At 43.6% G+C, this 24,661-nt stretch overlaps 1 protein-coding gene across 5 annotated transcripts in view; it reads right to left on the reverse strand.

The window, feature by feature from the left end:
- Positions 1–24,661, reverse strand: part of ss18 (SS18 subunit of BAF chromatin remodeling complex) — a 103,574-nt gene that overhangs the window by 14,599 nt on the left and 64,314 nt on the right. For 3 of the 5 annotated variants that reach the window (XM_067977809.1, XM_067977831.1, XM_067977827.1), the window contains one exon: positions 4,739–4,858. In XM_067977809.1, coding sequence (XP_067833910.1) covers positions 4,739–4,858 — 120 coding nt within the window. Of the gene's footprint in view, positions 1–4,738; positions 4,859–5,617; positions 5,711–24,661 lie in introns of all 5 variants that reach the window. The other 2 variants (XM_067977838.1, XM_067977817.1) reach the window with 1 other exon arrangement.

Genomic DNA, 24,661 nt, shown 5'->3' on the forward strand with positions numbered 1-24,661 from the left:
CTGAGCCTCTGTATCTGGTCAAAACTCATGAACCTAGCTTTAAAGGAACAGTCTTGCTATTACGACTTTGCCACCTAGCCCAATGTCAGGGCATGTTTTCTACAGGCCAACATTGGTAAAAGTGTATTCCTAGAATCATACAGCACAGAAGGAGGCCATTCGGCCCATCGGGCCTGTGCCAACTCTTTGAAAGAGCTAGCTGGTTAGTCCCATTCCCCTGCCCTTTCCCCATAGCCCTGCAATTTTTTCCTTTTCAAGTATTTATCCAATTCCCCTTTGAAAGTTACGATTGAATCTGCTTCCACCGCCCTTTCAGGTAGTGTATTCCAGATCGTAACAACTCGCTGCGTAAAAAAATGCGGCCTCATGTTGCCAATTACCTTAAATCTGTGTCCTCTGGTTACTGACTCGCCTGCCAGTGGAAACAATTTCTCCTTATTTACTCTTATCAAAACCTTTCATAATTTTGAACACCTCAATTAAATCTCCCCATAACCTTCTCTGCTCTAAGGAGAACAACCCCAGCTTCTCCAGTCTCTCCACGTAACTGAAGTCCCTCATCCCTGGCACCATTCTAGTAAATCTCCTCTGCACCCTCTCTAAGGCCTTGACATCCTTCCCTATAAACAGCGTAAGATATTAAGAATATTTTTTGAAGCTATATAAAAGGGCGATTACATAATAAAAATGGAATTGAAATAATATTTTTTTCTACTGATCTCAATTCTTGTCTGTATAACCAGACTGTTCCAGCGAATTTGGGAACCTGAATTGATTATACCTGAAAAAAATCAACGAGGCAAAGTACTTTCTGATGTGGATTTGTGACCTTATAACTCAGATGATTCAGAGAGAAGTTCTGTGCTATTTGACTGTCTTGTAGTCAGTTTGTGAAGATGGTGGCTTTGTTTTTACAGCGTTTCCTCCCGCCCCGCCCCCCCCCTTACTTTTCCTTGTAACACAGAATCCACTTTTTGCAACCTACAAAACGTAGTGTTGTTACTATGTGTGTGAAGTTCTCTACTTGAAGAACCATCATCACTTTCTGTTTTCACAGAAGCTTCTGGCTGCGTTAAGCTGCGTGCAATTGGGTTAGCGCTGCTACTGGCTATAAAATTGTTCACGTGTAAAGTGGATTCAAAGCAACTTGCATTTATATAGCATCTTAAACAGCGGACATATGAGGAGAGGTTGAGTAGATTGGGACTCTACTCATTGGAGTTCAGAAGAATGAGAGGCGATCTTATTGAAACATATAAGATTGTGAAGGGGCTTGATCGGGTGGATGCGGTAAGGATGTTCCCAAGGATGGGTGAAACTAGAACTAGGGGGCATAATCTTAGAATAAGGGGCTGCTCTTTCAAAACTGAGATGAGGAGAAACTTCTTCACTCAGAGGGTAGTAGGTCTGTGGAATTTGCTGCCCCAGGAAGCTGCGGAAGCTACATCATTAAATAAATTTAAAACAGAAATAGACAGTTTCCTAGAAGTAAAGGGAATCAGGGGTTACGGGGAGCGGGCAGGAAATTGGACATGAATTTAGATTTGAGGTTAGGATCAGATCAGCCATGATCTTATTGAATGGCGGAGCAGGCTCGAGGGGCCGATTGGCCTACTCCTGCTCCTATTTCTTATGATGTGGAGATGCCGGTGATGGACTGGGGTTGACAATTGTAAAGAATCTTACAACACCAGGTTATAGTCCAACAATTTCATTTGAAAATCACAAGCTTTCGGAGATTATCTCCTTCGTCAGGAGTCCCACGTTCACCTGACGAAGGAGATAATCTCCGAAAGCTTGTGATTTTCAAATAAAATTGTTGGACTATAACCTGGTGTTGTAAGATTCTTTCCTATTTCTTATGTTCTTATGTTAAACGTAGTAAAACGTCCCAAGGCGCTTCACACGAGCGATTATCAAACAAAATTTGACACCAAGCTGCATAAGGAGGTATTAGGACAAGTGACCAAAAGCTTGGTCAATGTGGTAGGTTTTAAGGAGCGTCTTAAAGGAGGAGGGAGAGGGAGGTGGAAGGGTTTAGGGTGAGAATTCCAGAGCTTAAGGCCTAAGCAGCTGAAGGCATGGCCGCTAATGATGCAGCGATGAAAATCGGGGATGAGCAAGAGGCCAGAGTTGGAGGACCGCAGAGATCTTGCAGGAGGTGATGGAGATAGGGAAGAGCGAGGCCATGGCGGGGATTTAAGAACGAGAATTTTAAAATCGAGGCGTTACTGGACCAGGAGCCAATGTAGGTCAGCGAGCACAGGGGCGATGGGTGAACACTTGGTACCAGTGAAGATATGGGCAGCAGAGTGTTGGATGAGCTCAAGCTTACGGCTAAAAGCAAAAAGCATGGCTGCTATTGCACCAGATAGAGTTGATAGCCAAGTTCATGTATTAAAACAAAGACTTTTTAGGCCAAAATAAAGCATACAACAACAAACAACTGTGTGCTTATGCAATCTTTGTTTGATGCACCTGGCTCATATTATTTTGCAAGATGGAGGACTGTACTTTATGGTGAGACTTTTTAAAAATGAATTCAATCTTAGGATGTGGGCGTCGCTGGCACGGCCAGCATTTATTGCCCATCCCTAGTTGCCCCTGAGGTGGTGTTGGGTGGGCCGCCTTCTTGAACCGCTGCAGTTCATGTGGTTGTAGCCGTTTGATACAACTGAGTGACTCGCTGGGCCATTTCAGAGGACAGTTAAGAGTCAACCTCGTTGGTGTGGGACTGGAGTCACACATAAAAGTAAAGAAAGAACTTGCATTTATATAGCCCCTTTCACGACCTCTGGACGTCCCAAAGGGCTTTACAGCCAATTCAGTACTTTTGAAGTGTAGTCATCGTCGCTGGGTCAAAATCCTGGAAACTCACTGTGGGAGAACTTTCACCACACGAACTGCAGCGGTTCAAGGAGGCGGCTCATCGCCACCTTCTCAAAGGGCAACTAGGGATGGGCGATAAATGCCGGCCTTGCCAGCGACGCCCACATCCTGAGAATGAATTTTTAAAAAGTCACTTGTTTATGTAGGAAACATATAAGCCCAGACCGGGTAAGGACATCGGTGAACCAGATGGGTTTTTACGACAATCCAACAGCTACATGGTCACTATTACGAGTACCAGCTTTTTATTTTCAGATTTTTAAAACTGATTTCAGTGTTTCAAACTGCTGTGGTGGGAAGTGAACTCACATTCCCTGGATTATTAGTCCAGTAGCATAGCCACTACACCACAGTACCATGGAGGGGTTGACATTGTGCTGGGCAGAGAGGTGGAAAATCTAATCCATTTGTTCAGTTCAATTCCTGCCACCTGGTCTAGAGAATAGCACCAGCATCAGAAAATACAGCATGAAGTCTTGAATGGCTGAGTGAGTAAAGGCAATGCACGATATGCGTACACACCAGGGAGCCCCCTGCGTCAATCCACAGTCTGCCCTGAGTTTCAGCGCTGAAATCAGCTTGGGTGATTACTAGCGGGCTTCACAGCTAGCCTGTGCCCCCAGCCCAGGATTTTGCTTCTCATCACGGTATCAACCATGGCTCAAGCGGGTAGCGCTCTCACCCGAGTCAGAAGGTCGTGGGTTCGAGCCCCACTCCAGAGACTTGAGCACAAAATCCAGGCCGACACTGCCAGCGTGGTACTGAGGGTGTGCTGCACTGTTGAAGGTGCCGTCTTTCAGATGAGACGTTAAACCGAGGCCCCGTCTGCCCTCTCAGGTGGACGTAAAAGATCCCATGGAACTATTTTGAAGATGATCAGGGGAATTCTCCCTGGTGTCCTGGGCCAATATTTATTCCTCAACCAACATCACTAAAACAGGTTGTCTGTTCACTATCACATTGCTGTTTGAGGGATCTTGCTGTGTGCAAATTGGCTGCCGCCTTTCCTCCATTTTACCAGTGACTACACTTCAAAAAGTACTTAATTGATTGTTTGGGACATCCTGAGGTCGGGATAAATGCAAGTCTTTCTTTCTTTTGCTCTCTCGTGACTGGAAATGCATGGATGTCAGGTTCACAATTACAGTACAGGATCAGATTGATATCCTGCCTATAGCCAGTGTCTAGGACGCCACAGGCTGGCTACCTCATAGAAAGGTTACAGCACGGAAGGAGCCCGTTTGGCCCATCGAGGACTTGAACCGGTGCTGTCAGATCATCAGTGACCACAGGACCATACCCCAGCCTGAGTCAGCGCCTTCAGCGGGAGAGAGGTGAGGGGAGAACAATAGGAACAATCAGAAGAAAAAATATGTTGTGTCCAACCTACTAAGCTGATGGGAAACAGGAAAAATGAGTGGGAACCTGTTATACACTTATTTATCAAATCCAGGTTGGGGATGGGTGGGGAGGGGGAAGATATGAGCAGAACTTTTTTTTTAATAAACGCAGCGAGTTGTTACGATCTGGAATGCGCTGTGGAAGCAGATTCAGTAATAACTTTCAAAAGGGGAATTGGATATTTACTAGAACAGAAAAAAATTACAGGGCTATGGGGAAAGAGCGGGGGACTAATTGGATAGCTCTTTCAAAGAGCCGGCACTGACACGATGGGCCGAATGGCCCCCCACCCCCACCACCCCACCTTCTGTGCTGTATGATTCTACTTACCATCGAACAGCAACATCCAATTTTTTTTTTAAAAATACAAAAGTAATTTACAAACCAGTATGAGTCCACCTCATGATCTTCTGGGCCTAATGAGTACATGTGCTGACTGGTTGCTTACCATAACCCTGCTGTTGTGCTGGGTAGCCCTGCTGTGTTGGGTACTGTTGCTGTGGATACCCCTGTTGCTGCGGAGGTCCTTGCTGATACGTATCTTGCTGCTGGCCGTACTGCGAGTTACCTGCAAAAAAGATTTGTTCCGGCCACGTTAACATTCAATTTAAAAACTCCCCGCGGACATTATGAAGCGCAAGTCAACAAATGAGGGGAAAGTGAAAATGCAATCTTGGCATAGGAGAGAGAGAGAGAAAGAGAAAGAAAAACATCTAAATCAAACAAAAAAGAATTCGGCCACACAAAACCTGCAGTCAAGCAATTTTTTTTTTTGCATGCTTAAACTGCAGCATTTTCAGCAACCCTGCAACAAAACAAATAAAACAAGCAGCACACTTACTGTAATAAAACAATTAGAATGTAGCTACACTAAAAAAAAAAGAGACAATAAAGACAGCTACAAAGAGCACGGACTAGCTACACACAAAAAAAAAGTCAGCAAGCTGTTTTCTTAAGGACGCTGCATACCAAAATATTGACCCGAGAGATGGGTGTGTGTGTATGTGTGTGTGTGCGCATGTTAATCTGTTTAAGGTCTTTTCTATTACGAGCAACAAAATATGTATTTAAGTTTCCAAAGCAATTTTTAATAAGTTAGAGATGTTAAACTACTTTCGTAAGCATTGGTAAGGAAATTAATTTTGAAGCTCCCTTTTTTTTTTCCCCTGCAACAGCCAGCAACTACTGTTCTACACGAGCTTTTGCAGGGTTGGGGACGTGGGGGGTGGGTGGGCAGTGGGGGAAGGATAATTTCTTCAAGGCTTTTTGGGGTTAAAAAAAAAACATGTGTATGTGTGCTTGTGTGAAGGTATATATATATATATACCTCCTTCGTAGTAATGTGGTGAGGAATCCTCATAAGGCCTATCATAGCCTTGTTCAGGATACGATGGTTGCTGATAACCGTAATCATTATGACCTACATCAAACAGGAGAGAAGTTAATGGCCTTCGGCTGCAAGCCTACAATATTTCAAAAGTAACGTGAGAAATTCCGCAACATAAAATTTCAGCACTTAAAAAAAAAATTTCTTTGAAAGGCATGTTTTCATGAACATGTCCAAAGTCAGTAACCAAAGTAGGCCAATCATCTACAGATGACGGTGTAGTATTGAACAAAACGGTCAAAAAAACAGTCTGCCATTAATAAATGGGACATCTTCAGTTATTTACAAGTAGAAATCGTGTGGAGCATAAACGCCAGCATAGACCAGTTGGGCCGAATGGCCTGTGTGATTCTCTGTAAATCTGCTGTAATTATGTAAACTGTCGTTAAGATTTCATAGCTGGTACTAAAAAAAAAAGTTCTCTCATCTTTTCAGTTGCACTGCCACACATTGTGGCGAATTTCAGTCGACAAAACAAAAAATATCTCGTTTTCTATCAAGTACCAGCTACACCAAATTACAGACAATACAGTAACAGAACAAGTACGAGAAAAAAAATTCCTTCACGCTTTCAATATATTGTTTGTTTGCTGAGAATGTTTTCGAAACGAGGTAAAAACTCATCTTTCTCAAATGTATTTATATGCCACTCTGGTTATTTTTGTTACAATTAAGTTACAAAAATCAAGAGTAGCGAATAAGATAAATCATAGAATGGTTACAGCACAGAAGGAGGCTATTCGGCCCATCAAGCCCGTGCTGGCTCTTTGTAAGAGCAATCCAGTTAGCTCCATTCCCCCATAGCCCTGCAAATTTTTTCCCTTCAAGTATTTATCCAATGCCTCTTTGAAAGCCATGATTGAATCTGCTTCCACCACCCTTACAGGCAGCACATTCCAGATTATAACTACTCGCTGCGTAAAAACGTTTTTCCTCATATAGCCTTTGGTTTTTTTTTGCCAATCACCTTAAACCTGTCTCTGGTTCTTGACCCTTCCGCCAATGGGAACAGTATCTCTTTATTTGCTTTATCTAAACCCATCATGATTTTGAACACTTCTATCAAATCTCCTCTCAACCTTCTCTGATCCAAGGAGAACAACCCCAGCTTCTCCAGTCTATCCATGTAACTGAACTCGCTCATCCTTGGAACCATTCTAGTAAATTTTTTCTGCACCCTATCCAAGGCCTTCACATCCTCCCTATAAAGTGTGGTGCCCAGGATTGGACACAATACTCCAGCTGTGGCTGAACCAGTGTTTTATAATAGTTAATATTTTTTTTAATTCATTCATGGGATGTGGGCGTCACTGGCAAGGCCGGCATTTATTGCCCATCCCTAATTGTCTTTGAGAAGGTGGTGGTGAGCCGCCTTCTTGAACCGCTGCAGTCCGTGTGGTGAAGGTTCTCCCACAGTGCTGTTAGGTGGGGAGTTCCAGGATTTTGACCCAGCGACGATGAAGGAACGGCGATATATTTCCAAGTCGGGATGGTGTGTGACTTGGAGGGAAACGTGCAGATGGTGCTGTTCCCATGTGCCTGCTGCCCTTGTCCTTCTAGGTGGTAGAGGTCGCTGGTTTGGGAGGTGCAGTCGAAGAAGCCTTGGCGAGTTGCTGCAGTGCATCCTGTGGATGGTACACACTGCAGCCACGGTGCGCCGGTGGTGAAGGGAGTGAATGTTTAGGGTGGTGGATGGGGTGCCAATCAAGTGGGCTGCTTTGTCCTGGATGGTGTCGAGCTTCTCTGGTGTTGTTGGAGCTGCACTCATCCAGGCAAGTGGAGAATTCCATTATCATAACATCTTTGCTTTTGTACCCTATGCCTCTATTTATAAAGCCCAGGATCCCTTATGCTTTTTTAACTGCTTTCTCAACCTGCCCTGCCACCTTCAAAGATTTGTGCATATATAGCGCCACCCCTCCTCTTACTGCCTGTTTACTTTTTACATGCCTATAGAAGTCTTTTGGATTCCCTTTTATGTTAGTCGCCAGTCTATTCTCATACTCTCTCTTTGCCCCTCTTATTTCCTTTTTCACTTCTCCTCTGTACTTTCTATATTCAGCCTGGTTCTCACCTGTATCAACCTGATATCTGTCATATGCCCCCTTTTCCTGCTTCATCTTACTCACCATCTCTTTTGCATTCCAGGGAACTCTGGCTTTAGTTGCCCTACCTTTCCCCCTCGTGGGAATGTACCTAGACTGTACCCGAACCATCTCCTCTTTAAAGGCCGCCCATTGTTCGATTACAGTTTTGCCTGCCAATCATTGATTCCAATTTACCCGGGCCAGATCTGTTCTCAACTCACTAAAATTGGCCCTCCTCCAATTAAGTATTTTTACTCTAGATTTCTATGATTGAACACAAGAAATAGGAGCAGGAGTAGGCCACCCGGCCCCTCGAGCCTGCTCCGCCACTCAACAAGATCACGGCTGATCTTCTACCTCAACGCCATTTTCCTGCACCATCTCCATATCCCTTGATGCCTTTAATATCTAGAAATCTATCGATCTCTGTTTTGAATGTACTCAATGACTGAGCCTCCACAGCCCTCTGGGGTAGATAATTCCAAAGATTCACCATCCTCTGAGTGAAGAAATTTCTCCTCATCTCAGTCCTAAATGGCCATCCCCTTAGTCTGAGTCTGTGACCCCTGTGCTCCTTGTCCTTTTCCATAACTAATCTAAACTTCATGATATTATGATCACTGTTCCCTAAATGTTCCCCCACTGACACTTGCTCCACATGACCCACCTCATTCCCCAGAGCCAGATCCACCAATGCCTCCTTCCTTATTAGGCTGGAAACATACTGATCAAGGAAGTTCTCCCGAACACACTTCAGAAACTCCTCCCCCTCTTGCCCTTTACACTATTACTATCCCAGTCTATATTAGGATAATCAAAGTCCCCCATTATCACTACTCTATAGTTCTTGCACCTCTGTTATTTCCCTGCAAATTTGTTCCTCTATATAGAATCATAGAATCATAGAAGTTACAACATGGAAACAGGCCCTTCGGCCCAACATGTCCTTGTCGCCCAGTTTATACCACTAAGCTAGTCCCAATTGCCTGCACTTGGCCCATATCCCTCGATACCCATCTTCCCCATGTAACTGTCCAAATGCTTTTTAAAAGACAAAATTGTACCCGCCTCTACTACTGCCTCTGGCAGCTCGTTCCAGACACTCACCACCCTTTGAGTGAAAAAATTGCCCCTCTGGATCCTTTTGTATCTCTCCCCTCTCACCTTAAATCTGTGCCCCCTCGTTATAGACTCCCCTACCTTTGGGAAAAGATTTTGACTATCTACCTTATCTATGCCCCTCATTATTTTATAGACTTCTATAAGATCACCCCTTAACCTCCTACTCTCCAGGGAATAAAGTCCCAGTCTGTCTAACCTCTCCCTGTAAGTCAAACCATCAAGTCCCGGTAGCATCCTAGTAAATCTTTTCTGCACTCTTTCTAGTTTAATAATATCCTTTCTATAATAGGGTGACCAGAACTGTACACAGTACTCCAAGTGTGGCCTCACCAATGCCCTGTACAACTTCAACAAGACATCCCAACTCCTGCATTCAATGTTCTGACCAATGAAACCAAGCATGCTGAATGCCTTCTTCACCACCCTATCCACCTGTGACTCCACTTTCAAGGAGCTATGAATCTGTACTCCTAGATCTCTTTGTTCTATAACTCTCCCCAACGCCCTACCATTAACGGAGTAGGTCCTGGCCCGATTCGATCTACCAAAATGCATCACCTCACATTTATCTAAATTAAACTCCATCTGCCATTCATCGGCCCATTAGTTGGTGGCCTATAGAATACACCCAGTAGTGTAATGGCACCTCTATTGTTTCCCAACTCTAACCAAATAGATTCTGTCCTTGACCCCTCCAGGACATCCTCCCTCTCCAGCACTGCAATATTCTCCTTAATCAATACTGCCACCCCATCCACCTCCTTTTTTTTTCTTCCCTATCTTTCCTGAACACTTTGTATCCAGGAATATTTAGTACCCAATCCTGACCTTCTTTGAGCCAGGTCTCCGTTATCGCCACTACATCATATTCCCATGTGGCTATTTGCGCCTGCAGCTCACCAACCTTATTTACCACACTTCCAGCATTTGCACACATGCACTCTAAACCTTTCTTAGACCATTTTGTTTTCTCCCTTGGTCTGATCCCACCTAATACCGTACTATTTCTTACTTTAGTGCTATCTTCCTCTCCCAATCCTTTGTGCACCTCGTTTCTCCTTTCCAATGCTACATCCTGCTGCCCATCCCCCTGCTAAATTAGTTTAAACCCTCCCCCACAGCACTAGCGAACCTCCCCGCGAGGGCATTGGTCCCAGCTCTGTTGAGGTGCAACCCGTCCGTCTTGAACAGGTCCCTCCTGCCCCAGAACTGGTCCCAATGCCCCAGGAATCTGAAGCCTTCCCTGCTGCACCGTGTCTCTAGCCACACATTAACCTGCCGTATCTTCCTATTTCTGTACTCACTGGTGCGTGGCACTGGGAATAATCCAGAGATTACTACCTTTGAGGTCCTGCTTTTTAAACTTCCTCCCTAGCTCCTGTGATCCTAGCCACAGGACCTCATCCCTTTTTGTTCCTATGTCATTGGTACCCACATGGACCACGACTTCTGGCTGTTCCCCTTCCCCCCGCAGATGTCCATCATGTCCCTTACCCTAGCACCAGGGAGGCAACACACCATGCGGGACTCATGTTGACGATCACAGAAATGCCTGTGTGTCCCCCTATGTCTACTGCATTTCTACACTTCACTGAGCCCCACCCTGTGCAGTCCTTTACCCCATGGTGCCACTCTCAGGACTGCACCCCTTCGAGGTGTCATCGCCCTCAATGAATACAGGTTTGAGAGCGCCACACACCCAGGAGATTCCCGCACTGCCTGCCTCTTCCTACCCTTTCGGATGGCCACTCATTTATTATCCTGAACTCTCTGTGGCTGTGGGGTGACCACCTCCTGGAACATACGATCCAGGAAACGTTCAGCTCCAGCCGCCCCTCAAGCTCAGAAACCCTCAGTTTGAGCTCGAGCAACTGGAGGCACTTCCTGCACATGTGGCCCTCCAGGACACATGAAGCGTCCTGAAGTTCCCCACATGGCAGGAAATTGCAGGTGATGCGTCTCAGCTGCCCGTCCATTACGTTTAGAAACCTTTCTTTTTCTAAACTCCCTTTAGATACTCGATTATTATTAAATTTACTTACTGTTTACTTACCCCCTGTTATTCCGGGTCTCTCAGAGCTCCTCCTCTCTGTTCACTGTCCTTTCCCCTCTACACCTAATTCCCTCTCTCACCAAATTCTCAAGTTCCCACTCGGTTCACGACTCGCTCTGCGCTTTAGCAGATAACCTCATACTTTATACACCTTTTGAGAACTGCAGTTGCAACTGCTCAATCAGTTTCCAGCTCACAGTAATTACCCTCTATTCAGGCAAATACTTACAGCTGATTGACTGTTAACTACCACTGACTTGCAGTTTCTTTTGCAGTTTTAAAGTTCTACGTTTAATTTTAAACTAAATTTTTAATTTCAATTCACCCACTACTTTAACAGAGTCCCACTCTCACCAAAATCTCAAGTACCCACTCGGTTCACGATCCACTCCGTTCTCAATCCGCTCAGCCCTCAAATCAAAGTTACATAAGGGTTATTGTAACCAAACGGGATTCAGTTTGGTACGTACATTTTAAAACTAAAATCCGTAAGAACCTTGGCCAGAAATCTTTCCCGAAATAACGGAGGAGCTCAACAGCGCCCTCAGTTTTTGGTGGTGAATTGAAGGAGCAAGTTCCCGCATTTGCACATGCCCAGTAAAACGTGGAATTCGTGAACTTGCTCCTCGTGGTTTGCCAACGATATGACAGCTTCGAATTAAAGGGACATCACACGCTGCAATCAGAGAAATCATTGAATAATCACAAACTTGCTTATCTGCCCAGCTGGAAAGTAACTAATTACACCACCAAACAGGTACGCTTAAAAACACCAGGTCTAAACTAAGTTTTAAAAAGCGTAGTTAATCTTAATGACTGTCAAACAACTAAAAATTAACTTTTAGAAAAATGTGGAGTCTCATATTACTCCTTATTTTAATAGTTTTTGGTCATTAAAATCAAAAATGTAAAAAAATTATTCTATTTTACCCTTCTGTCTCTAATTATTTCTTTGGCTTTTTATATAATTTTTTTTTATTTACAGTGACATCCAGAATACTGCCTTTTCATGAATGAAGTCTGCTTGAGCAATGCAGCCTGGATCTGTGGGCGTGACTTCTCTTCCTGACAGATTTTGTGGGCGTGACTTCTAGTCACGCACGGTAACTCACGCTGCTCAGAGGCTGGGTTGACAGCCCACAATTTTTTTTTTAAAGTTCAGAATCAAGCCATTCGACGCCACAGAGTTCGCAGGAAGTATTTTCGTTAATTTAATTCGCAGGAGCTGCGTTGCATCGCTGCTTTGCGTAATTTCTGGCCCCAGTGACTTTTCCATTAACCAAATACAAGATGGAACTGATCTATTCCATGTATATATATTCGCATTAGGGAAAAAAAAGTTATAATGCAAGTGCTTTTCTGTACAGGCTACACACTGGATGCACAGTTACTTCATAATAACTGTTCCCAAGCGAATTAGAAGTTGCAACTATTAACATAAGAAAGCTTCTAAATAAATATCTTCGAAACAGAATTCCATGTTTTTAATATATTTGTATCCACTCCTCTCCCACGGTTCCATGGCTATGTCCTGGCTGATGTGGTGAGCAATCCCAGTAGTGTTGAGCTCCCTATTAGAGAGCTTTGAGTGACTCTCCCTCTGCCTCATATTCCTTCCCTGCAGGAAACTGACTTGCCTAAACCCACTGTTTCCTTCAGTAGTCCAGCTGAGATCAGAAATTCACCAAGTGACTGCAAACATGTGTTCTGCATTCCCACAATGACGCCTTAAGGAAAGAACGATCAAAATAAGGAGCTGCCAGTCCGACATAAGTGGCATGGTCTGCATTACAACTCCCTCCATGGCCTCACCCCCTCCCTATCTCTGTAACCTCCTCCAGCCCTACACCCCTCAGAGATCTCTGCCTTCCCCCAATTCCGACCTCTTGTGCATCCCCCATTTCCTTCGCTCCACCATTGGCGGCCGTGCCTTCAGCTGTCCAGGCCCTAAGCTCTGGAATTCCCTCCCTAAACCTCTCTACCTCTCTCTCCTCCTTTGAGACGCTCCTTAAAACCTACCTCTTTGACCAAGCTTTTGGTCACCTGTCCTAATATCTCCTTATGTGGCTCAGCATCAATTTTTGTCTGATAATCGGTCCTTTGAAGCGCCTTGGGACGTTTTATTACGTTAAAGACGCTATACAAATGCAAGTTGTTGTCGTTGAGAGTGGTCCGGTTTGGCATGCAGGCTTTCTTTGAAGAAACTTGTATCATGTCCAAATCACAAAGACCTACGCTCAGGGAAATTGTCAGAAGTGAGGTGGGACCCAAGAGGAGAGGTGTTTGATGAATACTTCACATCAATCCTTACTAAAGAGAAGGATATCTCGGAGAGGAGGTGAATCCTGGAGTGGTGGAGAGTGAACGACATTTGATGGATAAATGGAGAATTTTAAGATAAGTTAGTTAAGAGAAGGTAAAGCACCAGGGCCTGATGGGATACATCCTAGCATCCTGAAGGGAGACAAGGGAGGAAATTGCACAGGCTTGAAACGAGAGCCTATTGAGGGATTTATTGAGTGTGGGTGAGTTCCGGAGGACTGGAGAATGGCCAATGTAGTGGCTATTTTTAAAAAGGAAGATAGAACTAATTCGGGTAATTACAGATCAGTTAGTTTAACATCTGTGACGGGGAAATTTTTTAACTAAGGATGAAATGACCACGTTTCTAGGTGAAGATAAAGCATTTATAAGTAGCCAGCACAGATTTCAAAAGGACGGTCGGGCTTGACAAACCTCATAGAATTCTTTGAGAAAGTAACAGGGGAACGCAGTAGACGTAGTGGACATGGAAAGCTTTTGACAAGGTACCGCACGGGCGATCACTAGAGAAGATTAAGGGGTGTGCAATGAGAGAGAGGATAGCAACCTGGATTAAAAATTGGTCAGAAGGGAGAGAACGGAGAATGAGAGTTAGGGGCAGTTTTCCCCCAGAGTGGTTGGAAGTGGGTGGGGGTCCCTCAGAATTCAGTTCTGGAGCCACTTCTGGTGTGTGTGTGTGTGTGTGTGTGTGTGTGTGTGTACGAACGATTTGAATACAAGCCTGGAGGGAGTGGTGTCAAAATAGAAGGTATAATTAATTCTTTAGAAGACCAGAGGAAACTGCAAAGGGATAGCGATCAGATGGGGAATAGGCTAAAAAGTCACAGATGGAATTCAGTGTCAGTAAGTGTGAGGTGATGCATTTTTGGTTAAAAAAAATGACTGCAGTAATTAGACTCTGAATGGAACTGGCTTGGGGCTGTGGAAGAGCAGAGAGACTTGGAGGGTACAAGTTCACAGAATATTAAAAAGGTAGAACCTCAGGTTGCTAAGACCGTGAAAAAAGCTAATAGAATTCTAAGTTTTATCTCAAGAGGTATAGAATATAAAAGACAAGAGGTAAAGATGAGTCTATATAAATCCCTTAAGATCTCAGAGTGCTGTGTTCAGTATTGGATCCAACACCCAACACTACAGGGAGGATATTGAGGCTTTCGACGGGGTACGATGCAGGTTCACGAGGATGCTCCCTGGTCGTGAGGAGGCACAAATACAATGAAAGACTTGAAAAATTGGGTCTTTCTTTGTCAGCGCAACGCTGATTACAGGCCGATATAATAGAAGGTTTTTGAAATTAAATGGAAGGACGGGACAGACTATTTCCAGTAGTTGAGGGGGTCAAGATCAAGGGGCCAGAGATAAAAGATTAAATGTAAGCGATTTGGAACAGAGAGCAGGAGAAACTTCTTCACACAGTGTTATGAGGCTGTAGCATTCACTGCATTGTTGAGGCAACGTTCAAGACTAGATTGGATAGATGGATGAAGGAAGAGGGGTTGAAGCAATATCGGAATATGGGCGAGTAAATATGATTGGAACTATCTGCTCGCATGGAGGGTAAACAGCGACACGGACTGGTTGAGCTGAATGTATCAGTGACTAATAAATTAATTTAACAAACATAACCCATTGATGTAGCCTGACCAGAACTTAAAGCTGCTTGGGTGTCTTTTAAGGAATGAAAAGGAAAACAAAAAGCATGGATAACACGATGGGAATAAAGAATAAATTAGAAGTGACTAACGATTAACAACTCTCGCTTGCTGGTGTCGGCTGTGGCTCAGTAGGTAGCACGGTCACCTCCGAGTCCGAAGGTCATGGGTTTCAAGTCCCACGCCAGAGACTTCAACACAAAATCCAGGCTGACACTCCCACTGCAGTACGGAGGGAGTGCTGCACTGTCGGAGGTGCCGTCTTTCGGATGAGACATTAAACCAAGGGCCCGTCTGCCCTCTCAGGTGAACGTAAAAGATTCCAATGCACTATTGTGAAGAAAAGCAAGGGAGTTCTCCCTGAATCAACATCACTAAAAAAAAGATTATCTGGTCATTATCACATTGCTGTCCGTGGGATCTTGCTGTGTGCAAACTGCCGGCCATGTTTCCTACATTACAACAGTGACTACACTTCAAAAGGCTGTAAAGTGCATTGGGAGGTCGTGAAAGGCGCTATACAAACGCAAGTTCTTTCTTTAAAGAAGCTGTACTGGCAGAATGGTTAGAGGTAGAATTGCTAATGTAGCAATTTCACTGTCAATAACAAACTAGCTTTTATTAAGAAAACAAGTCTAAGATGTTCTTGAATAAAAAATAAAAACAGAAAATGCTGTCAACACACAGCAACTGAAAGGAAAACAGATGTGGGGCAACGTCGATGGTGAAGGCCCTAAATGCCTTTCCTCTTTTGGATGAGGAGCAAATATGTAAGGAGATTACAGACAGCTGCAAGAAAAATAGGGTGGTAATAGTAGGGGACTTTAACTTTCCCAACATTGACTGGGACAGCCATAGCATTAGGGGCTTGGATGGAGAGAAATTTGTTGAGTGTATTCAGGAGGAATTTCTCATTCAGTATGTGGATGGCCCGACTAGAGAGGGGGCAAAACTTGACCTCCTCTTGGGAAATAAGGAAGGGCAGGTGACAGAAGTGTTAGTGAGGGATCACTTTGGGACCAGTGATCATAATTCCATTAGTTTTAAGATAGCTATGGAGAAGGATAGGTCTGGCCCAAAAGTTAAAATTCTAAATTGGGGAAAGGCCAATTTTGATGGTATTAGACAGGAACTTTCAGAAGTTGATTGGGAGAGTCTGTTGGCAGGCAAAGGGACGTCTGGTAAGTGGGAGGCTTTCAAAAGTGTGTTAACCAGGGTTCAGTGTAAGCACATTCCTTATAAAGTGAAGGGCAAGGCTGGTAGAAGTAGGGAACCTTGGATGACTCGGGAGATTGAGGCACTAGTCAAAAATAAGAAGGAGGCATATGACATGCATAGGCAGCTGGGATCAAGTGGATCCCTTGAAGAGTATAGAGATTGCCGGAGTAGAGTTAAGAGAGAAATCAGGAGGGCAAAAGGGGATATGAGATTGCTTTGGCAGATCAGGCAAAGGTGAATCCAAAGAGCTTCTACAAATACATAAAGGGCAAAAGGGTAACTAGGGAGAGAGTAGGGCCTCTTAAGGATCAACAAGGTCATCTATGTGCGGAACCACAAGAGATGGGTGAGATCCTGAATGAATATTTCACATCGGTATTTACGGTTGAGAAAGGCATGGATGTTAGGGAACTTGGGGAAATAAATAGTGATGTCTTGAGGAGTGTACATATTACAGAGAGGGAGGTGCTGGAAGTCTTAACGCGCATCAAGGTAGATAAATCTCCGGGACCTGATGAAATGTATCCCAGGACGTTATGGGAGGTTAGGGAGGAAATTGCGGGTCCCCTAGCAGAGATATTTGAATCATCCACCGCTACAGGTGAGGTGCCTGAAGATTGGAGGGTAGCAAATGTTGTGCCTTTGTTTAAGAAGGGCGGCAGGGAAAAGCCTGGGAACTACAGACCAGTGAGCCTGACATCTGTAGTGGGTAAGTTGTTAGAGGGTATTCTGAGGGACAGAATCTACAGGCATTTGGAGAGGCAGGGACTAATTAGGAACAGTCAGCATGGTTTTGTGAGAGGAAAATCATGTCTCACGAATTTGATTGAGTTTTTTGAAGGGGTAACCAAGAAGATAGATGAGGGCTGTGCAGTAGACGTGGTCTACATGGACTTCAGCAAAGCATTTGACAAGGTACCGCATGGTAGGTTGTTACATAAGGTTAAATCTCATGGGATCCAAGGTGAGGTAGCCAATTGGATACAAAATTGGCTTGACGACAGAAGACAGAGGGTGGTTGTCGAGGGTTGTTTTTCAAACTGGATGCCTGTGTCCAGCGGTGTGCCTCAGGGATCGGTGCTGGGTCCGCTGTTATTTGTTATTTATATTAATGATTTGGATGAGAATTTAGGAGGCATGGTTAGTAAGTTTGCAGATGACACCAAGATTGGTGGCATTGTGGACAGTGAAGAAGGTTATCTAGGATTGCAACGGGATCTTGATAAATTGGGCCAGTGGGCCGATGAATGGCAGATGGAGTTTAATTTAGATAAATGTGAGGTGATGCATTTTGGTAGATCGAATCGGGCCAGGACCTACTCCGTTAATGGTAGGGCGTTGGGGAGAGTTATAGAACAAAGAGATCTAGGAGTACAGATTCATAGCTCCTTGAAAGTGGAGTCACAGGTGGATAGGGTGGTGAAGAAGGCATTCAGCATGCTTGGTTTCATTGGTCAGAACATTGAATGCAGGAGTTGGGATGTCTTGTTGAAGTTGTACAGGGCATTGGTGAGGCCACACTTGGAGTACTGTGTACAGTTCTGGTCACCCTATTATAGAAAGGATATTATTAAACTAGAAAGAGTGCAGAAAAGATTTACTAGGATGCTACCGGGACTTGATGGTTTGACTTACAGGGAGAGGTTAGACAGACTGGGACTTTATTCCCTGGAGAGTAGGAGGTTAAGGGGTGATCTTATAGAAGTCTATAAAATAATGAGGGGCATAGATAAGGTCGATAGTCAAAATCTTTTCCCAAAGGTAGGGGAGTCTATAACGAGGGGGCACAGATTTAAGGTGAGAGGGGAGAGATACAAAAGGATCCAGAGGGGCAATTTTTTCACTCAAAGGGTGGTGAGTGTCTGGAACGAGCTGCCAGAGGCAGTAGTAGAGGCGGGTACAATTTTGTCTTTTAAAAAGCATTTGGACAGTTACATGGGGAAGATGGGTATCGAGGGATATGGGCCAAGTGCAGGCAATTGGGACTAGCTTAGTGGTATAAACTGGGCGACATGGACATGTTGGGCCGAAGGGCCTGTTTCCATGTTGTAACTTCTATGATTCTATGATTCTATGCTGACTCACCTGGCCCTGTTTTTCCAGTATTCTCTATTGAGAGTTCTGCACTAGAGTAGCTAACTGAAGATGTGTATTCCATACGTGCAGGCTGGCCTCATTTTCTTGACATTGCCCCAGTATAGGGGCAATGCAATAGTTTCACTGTCACATTTCTCCCTGTCCATCAGAATTGGCAGAGAGAGAGAGGGAGCGCTGAATTTTTTTTCTTCTAAATGATTCAGGGCTACAAATTTAAGAAGCTCACTCTAAAACAAAGACCAACTATACGTATTTAGACAATAACCCTGCAAATTTAGGAGCACTTCTTACTAACTCCATTACTTACACACAAAAAAAACGGTATTCCACCTACCTGGCCGTGCCAGATCCACATTTACTTCACTTGCCCTACTGCGCTCAAAATTACAGAGCTGGGCTCTCAGAAAGGAGTCCTGCACTTTTTGATCACGTTTTGTTACCAATGCAATAGTTAGCCACCAAATTAAGAGGTTTAGTGATGAAAGAATGTGGCTTTCATCCATCATATCCACAATAGCAATTTCAGTTGCTGGATATTTTGAGTCAGGAGCTAACTCGACACTGAAAATTCACTTGTCGCTTCCCAGTGAAAAAGGGGGCTACTATTTGGCAGGTAGAGGCAGGGTTGCTAACCCTCCAGGATTGCCCTGGACTCTCCAGGGATTGAGGATTAATCTCCAGGACACTGTTGTGAGCAAAACACCTGGGAGGAAAATCATCGGGGCATTAAAAAAAAGTGTGTTTTTTCATTTTCTTTGAACGCTTCACTTATTAGTTATAACAATATTGGAGATGGTTTCACTAAGATTAATCCAATTAGGTAACAAAGAGTCTGTTTCCTCTCCAATTGGCCATGGGAAGGCGCGTGCCTGGAGGATGGACCAATGGCAGGAGTGCGGGGGCGGGGCAGTTTGAGGCGGGACGTCATGTGATGAAATCTGCAGGCATACACCCAACCAGAGTTGGCAACCCCCAGGTTAAGAGGGGGTGAAAAGTACTTTCAATACAAAAAGGCACTCTTCCTTTCCCCCTTCCCTGGGAACAGTATTAAAAATAATTGAAAAGAAATTTAAGAAGTTTAATATGTCACCTGCCTGAAAGGAGAGATTTCAATCTCTTGCAATCGAAAATCAGCCTTCCTCTCTCCAACAACCCCACCTCTCTCCTCCCTTCTCATGAGAGTGATGCTCCTACTTACTGTAAATTTTATACTTAAAGTTAAACTTAGACTCAGGACACTGATACGGACATGGAGATTGAATACTTGTTCAGAATATTGTAAAGATCAGGCAGCTATTTAATTTAGTCGCCATGGCAGGCAGAATGGAAATGAACAGAAAAGTAAAAAGGTCAGCGCAAGACAACTGGGACCTCCATGTTACTTATGGCACAAAGATTAAGGTTGAAAGGTCAGAGGTTTAAATAAAGCCACTTTAAGGAGTATTTTAACCATCTATCTCATTCACTACAAGTAACATTTTCTTATTGCAGGGATCAATGGTGGTCCTGCTATTTCAGCCTTCCGGAGCGATTGATAGATTTTTGTTAGGTAAGGGTATTAAGGGTTACAGAACCAAGGCAGGTAGGTGGAGTTAAGATACAGATCAGCCATGACCTCATTGAATGGCAGAATAGGCTTGAGGGGCTGAATGGCTTTCCCCTGTTCCTATGTCCCAGAGTAGATGCGCTACTGGAACACAATTAGAGCCTGTTCGACATTTTTGTTAGCCATGGCAATCTTATCGTTTTAATCCCAATTCTCTGCCGTTTCTCCATATCCCTTAACTCCATTACTTGCCAAGTAATTATCTATCTCCCTTTTAAACACACAGAATTGCATAGAATGTAAAGCACAGAAACAGGCCATTCGGCCCAACAGGTCTATGCCGGTGTTTAGCCACCACACGAGCCTCCTCCCTCCCTACTTCATCTCACCCCTCTCAGCATTATCTTCTGTTCCTTTCTCCCTCGTGTTTATCTAGCTTCCCCTTAAATGCATCTATGCTATTTGCCTTAAATACTCCTTGTGGTAGCGAGTTCCACATTCTAACCACTCTCTGGGTAAAAAAAAAAGTTCCTCCTGAGTTCCTGATCAGATTTATTAGTGACTATCTTACATTTATGGCCCCTAGTTTTGGACTCCCCCACAAGTGGAAACATCTTCTCCATGCCTACCCTATCAAACCCTTTCTTAACTTTAAAGACCTCTATCAGGTCACACTCAGTCTTCTCTTTTCTGGAGAAAAGAGCCCCAGCCTTTTCAATCTTTCCTGATAGGTCTAACCTCTCCATTCTGGTATCATCCTTGTAGATCTTTTTTTGCACTTTCTCCAGCGGCTCTATATCCTTTTTATAATATGGAGACCAGAACTGTTCACAGTACTCCAAGTGTGGTCTAGCCAAGGTTCTATACAAGTTTAACATAACTTGATGAATTAGATCACTTGTCTCATTGAACTTCTTCTGCATTTTTGTTAGCCATCTTATCGTTTTAATCCCAATTCTCTGCCCTTTCTCCATATCCCTTAATGCCCTTACTTGCCAAGCAATTATCTATTTTCCTTTTAAACACCTCAGTTGACTTTGAATTTATGGTCTTCTGACTCACGTATACTGCATTCTCATGGCCTTTTGCGTGAAGAAGTTTTTCCTGTACTTGCTTTTAACTGGCTGAGTTCATATTTTACGATTAGGCAATGAATGAGTTAATTTTTTTTTTAAAGTCAGCTATATTTATAGATTCTGCCTCTGCAAATCCAACATTTTTAATACAAAATGGATAGGAAGCATATCTATTTGTTTAGGTTACGAGCAACGGTGAATTGACTCAATTCCTTTTTAAACAATTTTGACTTCCAATTTAAATGCATCTACATGAAAAATCTTACATCTCCCTGCACTTCCTGTCGTCATGTTTTTCTTGAATTTTCTGTCAAGATTTTTCCATTATAAATTCCTATGTCCACATCAGAATGGAAACTGCCTGTGTAAAGGTAACGCACTGTAATTACATCCTCCGATCAATGGTGGTGCTGTAGTGCCTCAGCTGTCTCTCCTAGATCCTCAGCATGCACTGCAGATACATTATAATGCACCAACCAATACTACATCTCTGCTTTCAAAATTGCAGTAAGTTTTGCTATTTAATTATAAATAACATCAAATCAAAGTATATAAAAACATGAATGTATGACTTTAAAATAGAGACTAAATTACATCTGTAACCTCTGGTTCATCCTCTTCCCCATCTACAGGATGCATTGCAGCAACTCGCCAAGGCTTCTTCGACAGCACCTCCCAAACCCGCGACCTCTACCACCTAGAAGGACAAGGGCAGCAGGCACATGAGAACGCCACCACCTGCACGTTCCCCTCCAAGTCACACACCATCCTGACTTGGAAATATATCGCCGTTCCTTCATCGTCGCTGGGTCAAAATCCTGGAACTCCCTACCTAACAGCACTGTGGGAGAACCTTCACCACATGGACTGCAGCAGTTCAAGAAGGCGGCTCACCACCACCTTCTCAAGGGCGATTAGGGATGGGCAATAAATGCTGGCCTTGCCAGCAACACCCAGATCCCATGAACGAATAAAAAAAATGTAACTCACTTAGCCTGAAGACTACACTTGGTTTCCACTAGATTTTTTTGATAGGCAAGGGTATTAAGGACCAAGGTGGGTAAACGGAGTTAAGATACAAATCAGCCATGATCTAACTGAATGGCACAACAGGACCCGAGGGGCTGAATGGCCTACTCCTGTTCCTGTGTTCTCATGACAATGCCACAAAGATCAGTGGGTAATCTTTTAAATGTTGAATGTGTTTTACAATTTTTGAAGTGTGTTTTTCATTTACCATTGCAAAATATTTTGAAAATGTACGTTTATTGAAATTAAATAACTTAATAAGTTTCATTGCTGGTACCAAGTATACTGTTCCATTGCTTCATGGAGTTTTCAAACGGTTATAATGAATATCCCGGTGTTCTATACTGAATCATGGAATCATAGAAAGGTTACAGCACGGAAGGAGGCCATTCGGCCCATCGAGTCCGTGCCGGCTCTCTGCAAGAGCAATCCAGTTAGTCCCACTCCCCCGCCCGATCCCCGTAGCCCTGCAAATTTTTTCCTTTCAAGTACTTTTCCAGTTCCCTTTTGAAGGCCATGATTGAATCTGCCTCCACCACCCCCTCGGGCAGTGCATTCCAGATCCTAACCACTCGCTGTGTAAAAAAGTTTTTCCTCATGTCGCCTTTGGTTCTTTTGCCAATCACCTTGAATCTATGCCCTCTGGTTCTTGACCCTTCCGCCAATGGAAACAGTTTCTCTCTATATACTCTGTCTGGACCCTTCATGATTTTGAACACCTCTTTCAAAGGAAAAATCACCTATTTTAGATTTCCTGGAGCATTCAAAATCAGAATTAATACAAAAGGATGAAATCAATTATCAACCACTATTAGTGATATTCCAAAAATGCACACTCTTACTTCTCACCTTCAACTTTATAGGAGAAGGACTAAGTTACTATCGCAGTAATCAGTGATTAAATATGGCATGTGATATCATGTTTAACAGCTGTGCATAAATTACACACTCTAAAATTCCAATTGTTACTGGTGGATCGATACTAATCGTAACTAGAATTTTGAGTAGAACGGAAAAAATGTGTTCCCGTCCATTCATAAGTTGATCTCATCCAAAACTCTGCTGCCCGTATCCTAACTCGCACCGAGTCCCGTTCAGCCATCACCCCTGTGCTCGCTGACCTACATTGGCTCCCGGTCCAGCAATGCCTCGATTTTAAAATCCTCATCCTGGTTTTCAAATCCCTCCATGGCCTCACCCCTCCCTATCTCTGTAATCTCCTCCAGCTCTACAACCCTCCCAGATCTCTGCGTTCCTCCAATTCTGGCCTCTTGCGTATCCCCGATTTTCATTGCTCCACCATTGGCGGCCGTGCCTTCAGCTGCCTAGTCCCTAAGCTCGAATTCCCCCCCTAAACCTCTCCACCTCTCTCTCCTCCTTTAAGATGCTCCTTAAAACCTGCCTCTTTCACCAAGCTTTTGGTCAGCTGTCCTAATATCGCCTTATGTGGCTCGGTGTCAAATTTTGTTTGATAATCGCTCCTGTGAAGCGCTTTGGGACGTTTTACTACATTAAAGGCGCTATATAAATGCAAGTCGTTGTTTTTCACAGATCTGGCTGCAGACAGAAATTATAAAATTCAACAATTTACAAAAAACTAGACAAACTACCCTATAACTTTCGAAAGGTACTTGGGGGTCCTTTTATTTGGAAGGGGTTTCAAAACTCTTTCCAAAGTTGCAGAGCTTAAAAGGCCATCAGTAAAAGTAAGTTTCATAAAATTACACAATTGAAAGGAGGTAACAATCCTTCTAGCTGCTCTTCCGATTATTCTTTCTTTTACTGAGCTTTTCTTTAAAATTAAGGGGGGGAGTGGGGAGATTTTCAAGAGCGAATTAGAAATTTAAAGCTCATTAGCTCTCGGGATTTCCCCTCCCACCCGGAGTTAACTGTTTTCGCCAATGATTGCTGAATGAGACATATAAAATGCTTTTATTTTAGCCTTCAGGCAACTCTCATCTCCTATTTAGTCAAGAGTGATGTGAAGACTTATGAAATCCAGCAAGTTAATGTCTTCCTGTCTTGATATTTTTGCTGGGAGTGGTTTTGACACGAAGCAGCAGCAATGGCAACAGTAGCCCGGGACAGTTATTTTATTTAAAAGATGTCGGGCAATTTGGCGTAGAAGGCTTGTAACGTGTACAATGACGTCCCCCAGGAAAACATTAGGAGTAAGGCGGCCACATTCAGCTAATAAATACCTGCACACATCAGAACCAATATGTCACAGGAATCCACTCTGGTAACTTTTGCAGTCTTGTCTAAAAGTCTGCATACATTATTGATAGCATTCATTTTTCTTTAAATCTTTTCTGTCGCTAAATGAGAATTTTGAAACTTTTAATCGAAGTTGTGAGAGGCTAAGCAAGTTGAATTTAGATGTATTAAAAAGGAAGATTTGAAGAAAGACACAGTGATAGCTCAGGGTATTAAAAAGACAGTACGGGCAGAACGTGTCAAACCAGAAATACTTATCCAACTAACAGTCAACAAATATCCAGATTTCTCAACTATGCCCATACACATACACACCAAAAGATGGTTACAGCCCAGAAGGAAACCATTCGGCCCATCAAGCCTGTAAGAGCAATCCATTTCGTGCCATTCCCTCTTTTTTCCCCCGTAGCCCTGCTAATTTTTTTCCTTCAAGTATTTATCCACTTCCTTTTTGAAAGCCGCGATTGAATCTGCCTCCACCACTCACTGAGGCAGCGCATTCCAGATCATAACCACTCGCTGCGTAAAAAAAGATTTTCCTCATGTCGCCTTTGGTTCTTTGGCC

This window comes from Heptranchias perlo, chromosome 3 (assembly GCF_035084215.1).
Source record: "Heptranchias perlo isolate sHepPer1 chromosome 3, sHepPer1.hap1, whole genome shotgun sequence".
Taxonomy (NCBI): Eukaryota; Metazoa; Chordata; class Chondrichthyes; order Hexanchiformes; family Hexanchidae; genus Heptranchias; species Heptranchias perlo.